Source organism: Ursus americanus, chromosome 1 (genome assembly GCF_024610735.1).
Source record: "Ursus americanus isolate L20-20 chromosome 1, mUrsAme1.1.p, whole genome shotgun sequence".
NCBI lineage: Eukaryota > Metazoa > Chordata > Mammalia > Carnivora > Ursidae > Ursus > Ursus americanus.
Genome location: NC_142127.1, coordinates 96,308,277 through 96,325,925, shown reverse-complemented (window position 1 = coordinate 96,325,925; position 17,649 = coordinate 96,308,277). Strand labels below are relative to the sequence as shown.

The following is a 17,649-nucleotide window of genomic DNA, read 5'->3' as shown; positions in this document are numbered from 1 at the left end:
ATGTATCAACATTAGCCTTTTCTTTTCGCAGATCCAAAGGTCAAAGTATACTGTGGAATTCTCATGGGTTGGGTAAACCGAGGTGCTCGTTATAAGGTACACGTCAGGTACCCAGCTAGGTGAGGAACGCTACTTTACTAACCCAGATGCTTCACTTTCCAGAGTGGAAAGAAGTTTGTGGGTCCTTGCGGAGGAAGAGATTGCTCAGTGTGCCAGTGTTTTCCTGAAAAAGGGTCTCGGGTAAGTGATGGAAAAATCAGCATGGCGAGCGGGAGGGAGAGATGGGGAGTTGCTAATCAAAGGGCATGAAGTGTCAGTTGTGTCAGATAATAAACTAGAGATCTGCTGTACGTCTTCCTACAGTCCACGATGACGTAATGTTCACTTAAAAATGTGTGAAGAGGGTAGATCTCATATGAAGTGTCCTTACCACAACTACATTTTTTAAAAAAGCAACATGGACGGCATACTGAAATTTGAGCCATTGTGAATGCTTAATAATCAGTCATCTCAGATTCTTAGCATGTTCTGGTAATTGTTGGTGTTTACATGTTTCACAGTTTAAAGTTCTATATATTCTGATAAGAGATACCAATTATATTACACTCCGTGTCATGCTTGGAAGTGCAAGCCATGATTCACCGAGTGTTTTCTACGATACTAGTTTTGTGAACTGCCTTATGCAAAAAGGGTCCTCGTGTCATGTGGTCCATACTGGGTCACCAGCATCTTGAAACTCAGGTTGCGTATCAGCATTTTAAAGGCTCTGAGAAGTACTGCAGTGAGGGGGGAAAGAAGGCTTGTTTAACCTTATTTAAAGTGGTATATCTGGACATTTGACTACAAGACTCTTTTTTTGGATAACACCTATTGAAATCACGTGGAACAGTGTTCTGTAGTTGAAGTGATAGCTGCGTTTATCTTGTGCTTCTCATGTGTGAGGCGCTGTTCTGTGTTCTCAAAGCACTGGAGCTCTCCAGCTCCTCATGGTAACTCTCTTCCATCTTATCATGCCGACTTTGCGGGGCAGAAGATCAAATCTCAGATCCGTGTAGTGTCTTGATCAGGTCCACCCGGGACGGCGCTCTGGGTGACTACACGAGATTCTGTCCTGTACGCACAAAAGGCCTCTTGGCTACTGTGCATCAGATCATGGGAACATTTATGGACCCCTCCCTTATATTCTGACGGCAGCAGTTGGCGGCCCGCTAACTCATTTGTGCTGGAGCATTAGCTCAAACAATTCTTTTGATTAAAAAATACTCCCATCATCTTATGAGAAAAGAGCATGCTTCAGAAACGTCGGACAGTTTTTCTGAGTCAGGTCAATGATTCTGTTGGCACGTGTCCACATCAATCCTGTAGGGCGTGACGTTCAAAAAGCAAAATTCGGTAAACGTCGGTCTGCAAGGGTGCAGAACACCTGAGAGAAGAGACCGTGTACTTTCCCCATGGCTTCACTTCGTCTGCACACCGTACATGTGCAGTATGTCAGAGGCTCCTCCGTTCGGCTCTCTCCCTGATAGCAGCTCCCTCACTGAGCTTTTCTATGGCAAGTCCCTTCCTGCTTAAGCTGGTTTGTTTCTTCAGCACTTCAAAAACTTGGGTGCTCAGAATTTATCTTGAGCTTTTTCAAGCTGCCTTCATGATATAATTCAAAAACAAAAGGGGCAAACGTCTCGTTTTAAATGAAATAAGTCCTGGGGATATACTGTAGAGCATGGTGACTATAGTTCACAATACTGTTTTGTATATGTGAAAGTTGCAGAGAGTAGATCTTAAAAGTTCTCATCCCAAGGGGAGAAAAACCAGTAGCTGTGTGATGACAGGTGCTAATGAAGGTCCTTATGGTGATCATTTTATAATCTACACACATATCAAATTTTGATGCTGTATACCTGAAACTATCAAAATGTTTATGCCAATCATATCTCAATAAAAATTCTCTTTAAAAAGTAAGGATGCCTAAAGCTAGCAATGTAAGAAGTGCTTTAGCCTTTTTTCATATAAATGTACATGTTATTCAGGGGGGAAAAGCTTGGTCTTTGTGTGAAATTTTTTAATATAAACATACCAAGATCGTATAAATGAGAAGGAAAGAAACCAGTACGTCTAAATTTTAAGACCCTTTGAGTTTGAGACCCAAGAAAATGGATCGATCAGCTTTGTGAGAGGAAAGGGGCCAGGGGAACCACAAAAGAAACAGGAACAGTTGCTTGGATAAAGCTCTGATTTCAATGAGGCTGACAGTTCTTTTTAGTGGGGACATCTGGCCATGTCTAGAGACGTTTTTTGGTTATCACAGCTGGGTGGCGGGGGTGCTACTGGTGTCTCGTGGGTACAGGCCTGGGGTGGTGTTCAGCACCTGCAATGCACCTGCCAGCCCCCACACAAAAACATACCCGTCTCCGGATGCCAACCGTGCTGAGGTCGGGAAACCCTGCTCTAATCCCACCGCAGCTGTGAGGCTGCTTCTGGGAGGTTCCCTATAAGGAACCTGAATTTCCAACTGCTGGTGTGTGGAAGAGGCAGGAGCCACACCCCGGTATCTGACTTCAGTTTCGGCATTTGGCCCGTGATCACAAGAAGATAACTACGCTCAGATTCCAGCACCAGACTTTAGCCATAACTTTGTGGGCTCGGGTGGGCGCTTCAAGCTGCCCGAGCCTCAGTTTCCTTGTATTTACACCATTAGTCCTTTCTCTTCTGTTTCCTGGGGTGTTGGGCCGTCACGAACAATGCGCCTTGCGTCCCATGACACAGTGTCCGGTGCCAAGGGTTGTGAGAGCTCACGGGAAGGGCCTCACTCTGCCGTCCGTGTCCCTGTTCCTGGGTGGTCGGGGAGAGCAGATGCACAACACGGGTCCACCTCTGCCCTTTCCGAGATAGATGGCTCCCACGTGAAGGCTGCGTTCTGCTTGCAGCGGTTTCCAGCTGCGAGTTTGGGAGCTCGGCTTGTGCATAACTGGGAGGGGGTGTGGGAGGTGGGTGCACCTGAGTGCTCAGCCACCGGCCAACTCACATACCATCTCTGGGGCGGCGGGGACAGCTCAAGGGGGACCAGAGAAACAGGAACATACCAAATTCCGGAGGGTTGAGGAGCCGCCTGATGCGGCACAGCCCAGGAGTGGCACAGTCAGGCATTCCTAGGAAGAAAATTACTCCCCTTTCAGGGGTGCATGCCTGAGTGAGTAATTTAAGCCCTGAATCAAAACTGCTGTGTCTGGAACAACTGCGGGGAAGCCAGGCCAGCCCCACACGGTGGAAAGACTGGGGTTAGCGTTGGAACTGGGGATCCATGTAGGAATTTGAGGTGGAGCTGGGGTGTATCTTAAGACAGGGAACCAAGGACAGGTTCCTTCAGTGCTGACAGAGGGAAGTTCAGCTGCATTAGTGAACCCTGGAGGCCCCCAGACTAGCTTCACCGTGTGTTTCCACCAGCGATCACTGCTGCTTCCCCTCTGCCCCTGCCCCTCCCCCCGACATTGGTTGAGCCACTCACTCTCCCTTGAGCATAATCTGAACCTTCTCACCTGCCTACTCTTTTCTGGAATGTCTTCCCACTTGCACTCAACCTCTGTCTTTCCTGCCTTCCCCAGAGGAGCAACGTGGAGACCCCAGCCCTCCCAGGGCGTCCCCTCCAACTCCTCCCGGACAGTGCTGATGCCCCTGGCGGGGACCCTGTTCTCTTCCCTCCTACTGCTCGCACCCCAGCCTGTGGCTTTGTTTGGGTGTGAGTGTGGATGCCCCTGACCCTCTTGCTGAGTTCATAAGCACGCGCTCCTTCAAGGTGCTCGTACGGACACACGTACAGTGTTGATGCTCGCTCCTGGCCCACGGTGGACACTCTAGAATGGAAGCTGCTTACTTGGGTTTCACCCGTTAAGAATGTGGGTCGATTTCTTGTACTGCTTTGAGATGATCACAGTAGATGGCGCATAATAGGCAGTTAGTCATAAACCAATACATCGAAACTCAGACTCCAGCCTGGGCAGGATTGGGTGGGCCACATGCTGGCCTGGAGCATGCCTGCAGGGACACCTGCCATATCCCAAGGGGAGAGCAGAGTTAGCAGGGAGCCCCTCACCTCAGTCTTCCCTCCACCCACACACACATCATTTAAACCTGTTATTAAATGCATAATCTCAAGTAAATTCAAATTCCCTTGTGGTTTCAGGTAGGGTCAAAAATAAGTACTTTGAGCAGCCTTTTAAGGGTTCAGGAGTATCCTGGAAAGAGCTCAGGTGGAGGGTGGGAGATGGGACGCCTATGTCTTCTTTTGGGTTCAGAGTCTCGGCTGGGAAATAAGGGTTTGTACTATGGGGCTGGTCCTGTCGCTCTGGGCCCTAACAGCCTCAGGTTCTGTGATGTGGACATGGCCTTTGACATGTAATTGGCTTCCAAAATATTTTGTAACCATGCCCTAACATTTCCCCTAACCTCCTGGTAGTCCCTCTTTGAGGATATGAATGAGGTGGCATTGGGTAAGATTTTAAGGTTTTTTTACTAATTTCAGTGGAGGAATCTTCATGTTTTTGTTGGCTGCCTCCTTGCAGGGAAAATTTTGTGTCTTTACAGACTAGGATGGGACCTTTCACAAACTCTGCTTTAGTAACTAGCAGGATACTAAAGACACTTTCTATAGCTTTTTCCAGAATAAAATATAAAATACAGCCATATTGTTTTCCGTTCAAGGGAGTCTAGCAGCTGCTGAACTGTTTAACTGCTCTATTAAGAACTTTGTAATTTGGTGGTTTTTATACAAGGGGCTGAATAGCTTAAAACTCCAGACCTGTCTTAGTGTTTGTGGTTTGAAAGCTAAAATCACACATTAGCAAATCAGTGTTTCCTGTGGGAATTTTAAATCACTAAAAAATGTGCACGTATTTTTTCCCCCACCATCTCATTCATTTGTCCCTCATGCTCCTAAGAGCCTACATTCCATGATAAAAATGGAATTCGCTTGGGGGGTTTAATTATTAACAGTTTTCGTCGTTCAGTTATTTGCACACAAAGTTCTAGAACTCTATCTCTTCATCCCTCACACAGCTGTATCCTAGGACACTCTATAACTGTCGCCTGATAAATGGTACAGAGCAACTATTTTCAGGTCCCAAAGTTCACGTTAGTCACTGATGTTAGACAGCTGACAAATCAGATCTGTCACCAGCCCCTTCGATTTTTGCTTCTGCTTTCTTCTCTTCCTTCCACATCTTTCTTCTCCAAGAACGCACTCCCTAGCTCATTTTGTCTCTGTTGGAGAATTCTCTGGAAATGAAGCCATGCCTGAGGGAAGTCTCAGGGGCTTTCAGGGGACAGCAGGTAACCAAGTGAGGGGCCCCGGGAAGGGACGTTGGTCTTGGGGACCGTGGGGAGCTGGGCAGTGTGTTCGTCCCGTAAAGGCATCAGGACCCAGAATTGGAGAAAACATAGTGCCTACCAAACAAATTTCCCTGTACAATTTAGCTCACCAGCTGTTTACAACTCTGGCTTTGCTTATTAAAGCCTTCCCCTGTCGGGAATATTAACCTTGATTTCTGAAGAATGAAAAATTTGCAGAAGTGAAAAGAACAGAGCTTCAGTCATGGGTGCTGGAGGGAGTATTTCTGACCAGGGTGTGGGAAACCAAGGGGGTAGAGGGAGGATACATGCCTGTCATTTTATACTGTTTGGTCTATTACTAATCGTCGTGGTAGAAGTTGCAGGGTAGCTCGTGTCCGTGTGCAAGAACGACTCCAGGTAACTTTCCGTGCGCTGACAGAGCTCTCCCTGTACATGGAGCATTTGTGCTGGAGGAGGCAGGAGAGAAACCAGCTTGTATTTGCCCACCGTGTTGCAGAGCATGTTGTTTCTCCGAACAGGCCAGGTGTGCAGAACCTCACCAGGGAATCCTAGTGGCAGTGTGGGTCTGAAGTTGGGTTTTGGCGTACCTGCCCTGATCAGTCACCTTGTTAAATTGCCAGTGATTTGCAGCAAAGCCTTTGGCCTCCTCATGTGGAGTTCAATTCCATAGCAACGAAGACTGCTGAGCTCTGCGACCCAGTGTGAACTGAGGCCAGGCGGCTGCAGAGCTCAGCAAATGTGGGACGGCGCTGAACTTGAGAGGATCAAGGTCATTACCAAAGGGAGACAGCCTTGTGGTTGGTGAGAAATAAGGGCTGGCCATACAGGTGCTTCCCAACGCAGGCCGTATTCCCCACAGGAAAATGGGAAGCAGTATTTGTAGCTCTAGAAAACCTCTCTAGTGCAAGGGTAACATCTGACTAAGTTAATTAAAATGCTGAACTACAAAGAAGGGAAAAGTAGATTTCTTCTTTCAAATACCATTTTCAGTAAGTTGCCAAGAGAGCCTCAGGGAAACAGCTATGTCTCAAAGGTGTGAGTTTTTTCACTCCTCTGTCATAGGAGCTTATCTGTGATGCACGCAGCAGATGGCCATTCATTCATCCTAGTCGTTCACAGTCGATGAGCATTTGCCCTGTGCCTGCCATCACGAGGCTCTGATGATAAAGAAAAGGTCCTGTGGCCTGGAGCTCAGAGACCAGCAAAAGAGACAGAGATTCACCTTTTGGCCATTATTTCTGGGTGCCTGAGGAGTGCTAGGCACTGTTAGGAGCTTGGAGTGACTGAGGGTAAGAACAGACAGAGATCCTTGCTTTCTGCCTGGGATAACTTGATGCCATAATTCAGCTTCATGTGAGAGCCTGAGGGTGGGGGGTGGGGGGCAGGGCAGGGTGGAGACAGCAGTGGAATCAGAGGCCACCTAGTGGTGTCAGTTCCTAGGGCAGCGATAACACATTACCACATGCTTGAGGGCTTAAAACCACAGAAATTTATCTTCTTGCAAGTTCTAGAGCCAGAAGTGCACAAGCAAGGTGTCACCATTGCCATACCCCTTCCATAGGCAAGAGGGGAGGCTCCGTTCACTGCCTCTTCCAGCTTCCGGTGGCCACCAGCATTCCTTGGCTTGTGCCCATGTCATTCCAATCTCTGTCTGTCTTCACACCGCCTTCTCCTCTGTGTATCTGTGACGAATCTTCCTCTGTGTCCCTCTTAGAAGGGTACATGTGATGACATTCAGGACCCATCGGATAATCCAAGATCAGCTCCTCCTCTCAAAGGCCTTAACTTCAGTACCTCTTTTGCTGTCTAAGGCAGTATCTACAAATCCCGGGGGTTAGGATGTGGATATATCTTTTTGTGGCCACCATTCAACCCATTCCATGTGTCTGGGCTGAGAGAACAGCCTCTATTTGGGTCCTGAAGTGAGGAGATGGACTGGCATGTTTGAGGATCCAAAAAGTGGCCAGAGAGGTCTGGTTGTAGTAGGTGAGGGAGCAAGGGACATGAGGGGCAGTGGGAAAAGAGGTACGGGTTCTCCTGTCTGTAAGAAGGAAGGCTCTGAAGGCTTTTGAGAAGCAGGTTGGATTTATGTTATAAAAAGATTATTCTGGCTGCTGTTTGGAGAATATAGTAAGTGTATGTGGGGGGCAATGTTAGGGGGCTACTGCAGTCCCCAGGTGGGAGGTGAGGTTGCTTAGCAAGGGGGTGTGCGAAGAGGTGGGGGAAGCAGATGGGTGGTGGAAATATTTGGGAGTCAGGATTGATAGGAACGAGGGGGACAGTGGAGGGAGGTGGGCAAGGTGCGAACAGCTGTACACACATCACTGTAGGACTGAGGAGCACATTGGGGGGATGATCGTGGGTCTACAAGTCCCGTTTTGGATTTGTGGAGTTGGAGGTCAGTTGAATATGGCCAGGGCTCTACAGAGAAGTCTGGGCTAGGAAGAGAAGTGGAAGGGCTGGTGGTTCAGCATTGGTTCAGCCATTAATTCCATGGGCAAGGTCAAGTTTGCCCAAGAGAAAGTGAGGAGAGGCCAGGGCAGCCCTTCGGAGCTTCCTCCCAGCAGGAGGAAGGGAGTGGGCAAGAAGACACAGGAGAAAAGCATGGAGAGAACAAAGGGCAGGGACACCAAGACAGCAGAGTGGGGTCAACTGGCTCCAGCTCCTCTGGGAGGCTACCGAGAGCACCCCACTCTGCCTCGTTCAGTTCCCACAGCAGATGCATGATGCTGGGCTGCTCTTATGCCATTTTTAAAAATGGGAAAACCAGTCTTCGATAACCAGGTTCAAGAGGTGGCTTTATTGCTCAGCGGCAAATCTCTATTTTCTGGTTCCCAGAGGAGTTCTCTCCACTGCACCTTGCAGCCTCTTAAGAACACAGGTGGAAATCCCAAGTCAGTGCTACTCCCAGCTAGTAAACTGGACCAGTTTATCTTCTCATTAACAAGTGAGGTGATTTGAGGTACAAGAAAATACTCTGCCACGGCAGTCCAGTCTCTTTGGACTGTCTACTCCTTGAATAACACCTTTTTGTTATTTATTTGTATAACCCTTCATGATACCCAGCAGTTTTTCCCGTTATAGGGGAAGGCACTGGAGGCACTTAATTGCTCTGCATGCAGCTGTGTTCAAGGCTTTAAGTGATGTTATAGTGTCACCTAGTGGACGGATCTTTGAATTACAGTCAAGCGTTGGGCAGGAGGAGTGCGGCGGAATTGTTCATTTTAATTATAAAGTCTTCATCCATTCAGTATTCCATGAGTTCATGTTTAGAATGTATATCGTGCAAGGCAGTGGCCATGGTTCTGGGGTGGTAATAAAATGTACACGGATCCCTGACCCCAAAAAGCTCACCAGAAAACATCACCCGAAGCAGGTATTAATTAAAGTAACATGCATGAAACAATAATGAAAAATAGGTGACGAGTCTATTTAGGTGTTATTTTAGGGTGGACGAAAGAGTTTGTACAAGAGTGAGATTGATCAGGACTGAGGTAAAAAGAGAAGCAGCAACTGAAGTCTGAGGACCTGAGTTCAAATTTCTTTTTCTCTAGGTGATAGTTGAGTGGCCTCTGGTCACTTGTTTCATCTCTCTGAGCCTCCGTTTCCTCATTTGGGAAACAGAAAAGTAGATACAGGGTGGCTTTCTGCTTGATGGACGTTAAGGATTCCACGAGAAGAATGCATAGCGCTGTCAGTGCCTAGAACAGTGCCATTGCTAGCTACCACCACCCCCATGATGGTTTTGGTGGGAGGAAGTTCACATCTGAGCTATGGATGGAGGCTGCCATTACTTCAGGCAGACAGGAGGCACACGTGTGGTTGGAGCGGGTGTACATGTGGAAATGACAGGGAGCAGTGTTGGCTGGGGTTGAGAAGGGCAGACTGTCCCCATTAGAGAGGATGATGAAAGCAGCGATGGGGCAAGAGAAGACTGAAGAGGAGTTGACATTTGTCTGTAGACGTGGGTAGAATCCCAGAGTGACGGAAGGGAGGGAGGCTGGTGCTGGGGTAGCCCACTCGAGAGGATAAGACCAGGACGGGGAGTCTGCGGGGGAATGACAGTAAGACACATGACAGTTAAGTCCAGGAAGGTAGGGTAGCCTTGGCCACAGGGTGGACATGGAGAGCAGGGGAAAGCTGACAGCCGTGTGGTGAGCTTACATGATGGAAGGGAAAACGTTGCCATCTGCTGGGTCTGGAAGAGGAGGGCAGGGAAGCTAGTCTGGGAGTGATGCGCTCAGCTTTTGACGTGATGAGTGTGAATTAACGGAGGAGGAAGGTTCAGGAAGGTGCCTAGAAAACAGTTGGACATAGAAGATATGATTAGAAAATTAGATTTGAGAATGACAAAAATAGAGGTCTTTAATTAATTTGATGAATACTGCTGTTTCCTAAAGAAACTTTACAAAAGAACATAGAGTACATTAAGATCATTTTCTTTCAAGTTTGAAAAATAAGACAAGCCTGGAGGCAATGGGCATGTCACCGCGGGCACACGGTGGTGTGAACGTGGGTTAGCACAGGGACCCTCCGCTGTGCCAGGCTGACGTAGTGGGAAGAGGAGAGGTTTGGGGGAGCAACTGACTGATGCAGGTGTGAAAGCAAACCTACTAGGTATGTGACTCTGAGTAAGTTATACCCCTAAATAGACTTCTTATCTCTATGGGGGTAATAATTCACATTTCTAGGTGTTGGTGGTTGGATTAAATGAAGCAAGGTCTGGAGATTGGTGGGCACACAACCAAACTCAATAAACAATTTCCTTCCCTTCCTGGACACTTTGATGATCACTGTCATGGTCTTAGAGACCAGGGGTGATTTGGAAATGTGAGCATAATTAGTATAATAAAAACATCTTTCGTAGTCATTTGTTCATTCACTAATGAAGGAAGGAAGGAACAAACATACATTTATACTTCTTTGCACGGATTCAGCTTCTGGTTTGGCAAGAGCTGACACAAAGTGTGAGTGTGTGTATATTTGTAGTTGTCTCTCTATAGTTATTTCTCCCAAACCTCATACTGCTAAAATGACAAAGGGTTTCTTAGATTTTTGTCATTCTCCAAAGGGTTTGCTCTCTGGAGGCAAGCACATCAGTGGCAGCCCAAAAGGCTGAGTTGAAAATTTTGGTTTTTAAAATGTACATATTCTCTCATCTGTTGGTCTGTTCTACCAAGTTGTAAAATAAAAAATGATTTGATCTTAGCCCTGCCCAAGAGCCGTGCCTGGTATAGATGATTCACAAGTGACAGGATCTTAAAAGAAGGTCCTAGCCCCAGGCGGCTGGGAGACTCTGTCCCCTCTGATCACCTTCATCCTCTATTTGTCCAGCTGGCCTGGGAGCCTGCTGCTTCTGCAGCCTCAGGACGGAGGCACGTCTGATGACACGATGTCAGTGTGGGCCTTGAGGAGGACGGAGGGGATGACCTGTGGCATCACAGGGCCTTCCACAGGTTCCTCAGCTGAAGACAACTGTCATTTCTGGATTCAGTGAATTGCTTCTGATTTCTCTGTCTCACACTGAAAGTCATAAGCCACAGAGGCAGTTCTGTGCATGCAGTAGCAAAAAAAAAAAAGGGGGGGGGGAGGGAAATTAAGAAATAAGAAATAAAGAAGAGAGAGAGAGAATGAAAGAAAGAGAGGGAGGGAGGAAGGAAAGGAAGGAAGGGAGGGAAGGAGGGATGGAGGGGGAGGGAGAAAGAAAGAAAGAAAGAAAGAAAGAAAGAAAGAAAGAAAGAAAGAGAGAGAGAAAGGGAGTAAGGAAGGGAGGAAGGTCAGTAGAAAGATCAGGGAACCTACATCTGAAAGTCAGTCATTCATTCCACGGGGCATTTCTTTTTTTCTTTCTGCTAGCCTGAATCCAGTGTAGCAATCCACTGCATATCATATTATTGTTCATGGGTGGAGGGTACATAGTTAGGAGCAAAATATTTCTTTAAAATTCTTCTTTAAAAATGCAAAATTCTTTTGATTATTTAATGATTCTCTAGTTATAAAAACACCTCCTATGGGCTTGTTATTTATGTCTGTTCATCCTGAAGTTAATTCCAGTATAGGTTTATAAATGAGTAAGCTCAAATGTTTACTTGTACTTTACAGGTTTTTTTTTTAACTGACCCCTTTTTAAATATGAAATAGTTTAAGGAGATTGGAATTATTCTCTCCATTGCTGTGGATAAATTATTTACTCAAATTGGATGAACTAACAATGACTATTTCAAAGACTGGTGTTTGGAAAAATTTCATGAGCAGCTTTCTGACAGATTTAATATTGTGATACAAGGTTTAGTGTATTTCTTTAAAAAATTTATCCTATAATAAATTACCTGTTAATATGAAAAAAAAACCCACTAAATATAAGACAAACCACAGTCTTCCCCAGCGGCTGTAAATAAGTAGGCATTTAATATTTTATGCTAGTTTTTCCACCTGCAAAGTAGGGTTATTTTTGCCATTTAATATGGTTGAAATGAAGGTATGACAATGCCCGTGTTCTGTCTCAACAAGAAGTTACGAACGTGGCTGCAGTCAGGGCCATCGCTCATGATGTGGGGTTGTGCTCTGCTCACCTCAGTGTGGAATCATGGACTGTTTCACTGTTCGTAATATTTTACTAAGTATCTATTGTCTTTTCTACCATCATAGTCTTGGGCACCTAGCCTGTGCTCTCCAGAAGCTCATGGTTAGCCGTTGTGGGATTGGGGGATAAAGATGGTCACCGTAACAAGCGAGGGGTCTTATTATAGAAGCATCTTGGAGAGCCATCTAGTTCTAAAGGGTGTGTAGGGAGAGGGCAGGAGGTTGGGGACTCTTTCCCTGGGAGCACTAAGAGATGACCTTGGGCGTGGGAGGGACAGTTCTGGGACAGGACACCAAGTCTGTGAAAGAACAGAGCTTCTTCAGAAATGGCAAGGAAGTCAGTGTAACAGGTGAGGGCGAGGGAGGAGGAAGGGCATGGGGTCCAGAGTTGAGTAATGCAAATAACCATTCCTTGTTAATTTCATTTTAAAAGCATTTTAGACCGCACCTTCTCAACTCAGGACCCATTTCTATACTGAGTGGTGTTTTATCATTCTTGCTACCACCTGAAACATTTCCACTCCTTTTTTTTTTTTTTTCTCTCCCCAAAGTTCCATTAGCTCACTGGATCCAGCCTTGCATGTCCAGAATGAAGCACATTAAGGAGATTTATAGGCAGCTAATTGGCTGTCTCTTTCTCAGTTACCCTTTTATGTTTACATGTACATTTTCTTGTTTCTCGATGTTACATTATTGTAAAGTACATCATTCACAAAAGATACTTTAGGAGGTTTTTTTTTGGTAAATTACCTGTACGATGAAAGGATAATTCCCACACTTAATGAAAAAGCTGGTAATTCCTGAGTCTTGTATTCAGGAAATCTTACCAACTAAGAACAATTAACGTAGGTTAAAAAAAAAGTAGTTGAAGGCATTATTTGTTCTTTCAGATTGTTTACAGTTTGTGCAATATTTAAATTGATATGCCCTCAAAATACCCCCAAATGATTTGTGCCCGTATAATTACATTTCATATTTTATTGTTGTCTGTTTTGTAATACATATTTATACATTTAAGCTTCCTTGAAAATTGTAAGTTTTTAGTATTCTTTTTTTTTTTTTTAAGATTTTATTTATTTATTTGACAGAGATAGAGACAGCCAGCGAGAGAGGGAACGCAAGCAGGGGGTTGGGAGAGGAAGAAGCAGGCTCATAGCGGAGGAGCCTGATGTGGGGCTCGATCCCAGAAAGCCGGGATCACGCCCTGAGCTGAAGGCAGACGCCCAACTGTTGTGCCACCCAGGCGCCCCTAGTTTTTAGTATTCTTATGGATACTCAATAAGTAGTAGCTGTTAACGATGATGATGAAAAAGCATGAAGAAAAGGGCAAGTTCAACTGAAGTACGATTTTGATTTGCAAAGTTTAGACAGGTGTTAAAGGTTGTTGAAAATGTTTGTTGAGTCGGTGACATCATGGTAAAGAGAAATGTTAGTCTTTATTATAAAGATTGCATTTACTGTTGGTAAACGGTAACGTTGCCCTGGCTTGCATTTTCCCTCCTGAGGCATGACAAAATGCTATTTCTTGTGTATGTTTCAAGAAATGTTCCTTTATAAACATTCTTTTAGAGATGTCTATCCATTTGTTTCTCTACAGGTGGGATATGACATGCAGCTTGTTTTTCCCCCTTTGAACAATGAACTGAATGGTTATTATAATAATTCTAATAATATTATAAATATAATAACAATAATTAGCATTATTGTGCCAGGCACTACACCGTAAACATTTGCCATGCATTATTCTCTTAATGTCCATCAGCTTAAATTGACAGAGAAAGAAGCTGAGGAACAGAGAGGGTAAGAAATATGTGCAAGGTCACACAGCTAGTGGACCCGGGCCTCAAACGCAGAGGCCTGGCTGCAGAGCCTGGATGTTCCGTCACTGTGTCTTCTCACGAGCATCATGAGGGTGATCTGTGTCACTCAGAAAGCCTTGCTCGCTCTCGTTAATGTTGAGGCCTTCCACATTGCCACCATCAGGACTGTTACTTCTGTGCTCTACTGGGGGGTCTCCAGCTGCCAGTCTCTGCATCTCTCTGCAGGCTCTTGACAGCAGGCACTCCCCACCCACCACCGTGGACCTCCAGCGAGGAGGGGAACACCGCTGCTCCCACGCTCTTGGGTGGGGTCACTCTGAGGTGGGTGTTCTACCCCGATTCCCCCAGTGTCCGCTCTGGGAGGAGCTCCAGTGACCCACCGGGAATGTTCCCGTAGTCGGATTCTTGGGCCTGACAATAGAAACGAGGTTGGACCCCAAAATCAAAGGGAGAGGCAAGGCTTTCTTGGTGCTGCAGCCTGAGCTGAAGGGAGACAGCCCCAACAGAGAGTGGGGTTAGGCTGAGCTGGAGAAAATTCCAGCTCACTATGCTAATGAGGGAAAGGGGGAAAATGCCTCTTCCTGATTGGCAACCAAGGCCTTGTTCTGATTGGTTGGCATGGCCTCGTCCTGATTGGTTGGCAGAACCTCGTTCTGATTGGTTGATATTGGCAGGCAACTCGGGCAGCTCATTGGTGCTTTTGGAGCAGGGTCTTCAGGTTGGCTGAGCTGCTGTTTTCAGTCAAGGTTGTGTATGTGGCTTGGTCCTGGTTCTGCTCTGTAAGAGGAGTGGTTTAACAATAACAGCCAACAGAAAGCACCCCAGGTACATAACGTTTTTCACTTGGGGTTTGTTCCCATGGTCCCTAAGTGTTTCAGTGACTGGCTTGATTCTGCACCCTGTTTGCCTGCCTTCCCTTTTCTGTGTCACGTCCCCTCTTCCTTACCCTGTCTCCTTTGGACCTCAAACAAATGGTTTGCATTGACTCTTTGTCCTGTGCTTTGCTGCTGGGGCACCCAGGCTAAGACAGGCTGTGTGGTGTTCCATTGTATGAAGGTACCATAATCTATTCTATTAATCTCATTTGGGCAGATTTTTTAGGATTTCCTGTTTTTCTTACTATTACAAATAATATTGTGAATATTCTGGCATTACTGTCTTTAGACCAGGGCACACAGAGCTCATATCCCCAGGGCCCCAAGCCCCAGGCCAGGCCCCACCCAGTGTCTGGGCCTGGCCAAAGCCAGCAGCACTGTCCAGGTGACTTATCATGTGTGGACTGGGACTGGCTGGGTCCCAGAGTCTGTATCTTCCCTTCAAAGTTGTTAAAAATGATTTAAAAAGACAACGTAGGTGATACAAACTTTATTTAACACTTTGCGAATCCACAAGCCTGGGGGCATAGTCACTGCCAGTCCATCTATCCCGTATTCATTCAGAAGTAATTTCCTGAGCCAAAATCTGGGATAGATGGTAGACTTAACTGGTAAGCAAATATCCTTGTCCTCGTAGCGCTAATATCTAACTATAGAGGCAAACAGTAAACTGATGAGCAGATAATTGAAAAATAAGAAATGCTAAGAAGCCAAGAAGGAAATGGACAAGCTAATGAGGGTGACAGTGCGTTGCAGAGCCTACTTCATGGAGTGGGGGGAGGGTCAGGGTCAAGGAAGGCTGCTAAGCAGGTGGCAGTGTGGGGGAGAGCCAAGTCCTATGGAAATCTAGAGGAGAAGTCCCGAGGGAAAGATGAGCCAAGGAAGAGCTGCCAGGGCTGTCTGGGAAGTGGTGAGTGTGGGGTGCCGGGGAATCCAGGGCCACACCCTGGAAGGTCTAGAGGGAGCTCGAGGTTTTCTATACATACAATGGGAAGGCAAGGAAGGGTTTTAAAAAGTGGGGCAGTGCCATGATCTGATTTCTGTTTCGGTGTCACTTGGGTTGTCTTGTGGAGGGAAGCCTGGGAGAGGGGAAGAGGAAGCTAGAGAGCAATTTAGGAGCCAAAAGCAATAATCTCTTGATGCTGGCCTACACCAGGGTGCAGCAAGGGGGACCGTGAAGAGGTGAGTTCCAGGTCTGTTTTGGAAAGGAAATGGTAGCAATTGATCATAGATTCAATGTGGTTGTAGCAGAAAGAATATCAAGATGTTTTCAGGATTCTGGATGGACTAAATGGGTAGTTCAGGAAGGTTGACAGAGGATTAAATTACGGTGGAAAATCAAGAATTCCATTTTGGATCTTTTATTAAGTCGGAGGTATTATTATATCCAAGAAGACGCCAAGGAGGCAGGTGGATATGCTCAGCCATCTGGAAGTTAGAGAGGTTTGTGCTGAGACATATAAGTGGTGCTGTTTGGACCCCTGATATTTAAAATTTCAGTCCTAGAGGGAATCATGAGTGTACAGACTATGGAGAGAGAGAAGGGAGCTTGGGACAGAGAAGGGAGCAAATCATGGGAGGCCCAGGGAGTGTGTCTGCTGAGACCCGTCTTCCCTACTCCAGAATAGAGAGATCTGTGAGACTCAAGGTTGCTCCTAGTGGGCAATGACTCTGTATCCATTTGGTGCCGCAGCCCATCTAAATGCAGTGGAAGACAGGCAACAAGGGGGCAGAGCGTTTCTCCTGTTTATACTGGAAATGTACCCACTGTGGGTTCAGGGGGAGAACTGAGCTCATGAAACGTCTTCACCTAAAATAAGAGGTGACCCTTTCATTCATGGAAAGTCAGATTGCACAAATATAAATTGATGTGGAGAGTCTGCTTCCAAATTAAGAAATAAATAGTAGATAAAAGCAGCTAAAAAAGAAATGTTTTCCTCTAAAAGGACAGAAAAATCATTAGCCATATGAAATTTTTAAAAAGATCTGGCAGATTTCTCCACTCTTGATTTATGTCACTAACATAATGGTAATGACACTTTGATTTTTTTTTCTTGCTTTGTTTTGCAAGTTCCATGCTTTGCTAAACAGCTCAAGATTTATAAATGTCATCGACAGAATGAAAATAGAACTATAGTTTGTGTGTGTGTGTGTGTGTGTGTACACATGGAATAATTCAAACTTATTGTATGCCTTAAATTCAGATTAAAAAGAGCAATGTTGATGTTTCTTATTTTTGTAATTAATAGATCATTTGTGCTTTTATTATTAGAATTTGCTCAAACTCTAATTTTCCTGTCTTCTGTAAGCCAAGTGAGTATATTTGTATTAGAAGACAGTACTTAAGAATCATCCAGCCGTCTTCCCTTTTAATCTTCCTTCTTAGGGTCAGCCAGGACCTCTGGGGCCACAGGGTCCTATTGGACCCCTGGGACTGCCTGGACCCGTTGGCATTCCAGGAGAGAAAGGGATGAGAGGTGACAGTGGTCCTCCTGGGGCAGCAGGTGACAAAGGTGATAAGGTAAGACACTTCTTAAGTGAGAGATTCTTACTAACCACTTACCAAGCGCTACCTTGCCATATTTTTTTTAAATAATCACAGGTAGTCCCTACTAGCACTCTATAATAAATTAAGTGTAAACTCCTCTTCTGTAATCAGCCCTCATTCCCTAACTCTTTTCTAGAGGAGAATGTCTTTTTAAACTTTTCTATGCACTTAAATACGTGAGTGTCCCCAGTGAAGGGTTGTATTCTTTCATGGCTTTCCTAAAAACCCAAATCATATATTTATCATGCTGAGCCTTTCTTTTTTTACTCAACCATATGGCTTAGAGATCATTCCATATCAATTTATGTAGATTAAACTTACTCCCTCAAAAATACTGCACAATATGCCATAATATAGATAAAACCATAGTTTATTCCCTGTTGATGTAAATTTGAGATCCTGTCCCAACTCTGTGTTGTGTCAGGTGCAAAAGCAATCCTGTAAATTACCTCTGTTTCCATTTAAGAGTTTATTTCTCTTG

The 17,649-nt window shown here is 45.5% G+C and overlaps 1 protein-coding gene across 17 annotated transcripts in view; it reads left to right on the top strand.

The window, feature by feature from the left end:
* COL4A4 (collagen type IV alpha 4 chain) overlaps positions 1-17,649 on the top strand; it is a 126,615-nt gene that overhangs the window by 21,392 nt on the left and 87,574 nt on the right. For all 17 annotated transcript variants that reach the window (XR_015725419.1, XR_015725418.1, XR_015725420.1 and 14 more), the window contains 2 exons: positions 163-240; positions 17,007-17,141. Coding sequence is in view for 14 of the 17 variants with exons in the window: in XM_045775274.2 (XP_045631230.2) it covers positions 163-240; positions 17,007-17,141 (213 nt within the window). In the remaining 3 variants the exon portion in view is untranslated. The remainder of the gene's footprint in view (positions 1-162; positions 241-17,006; positions 17,142-17,649) is intronic.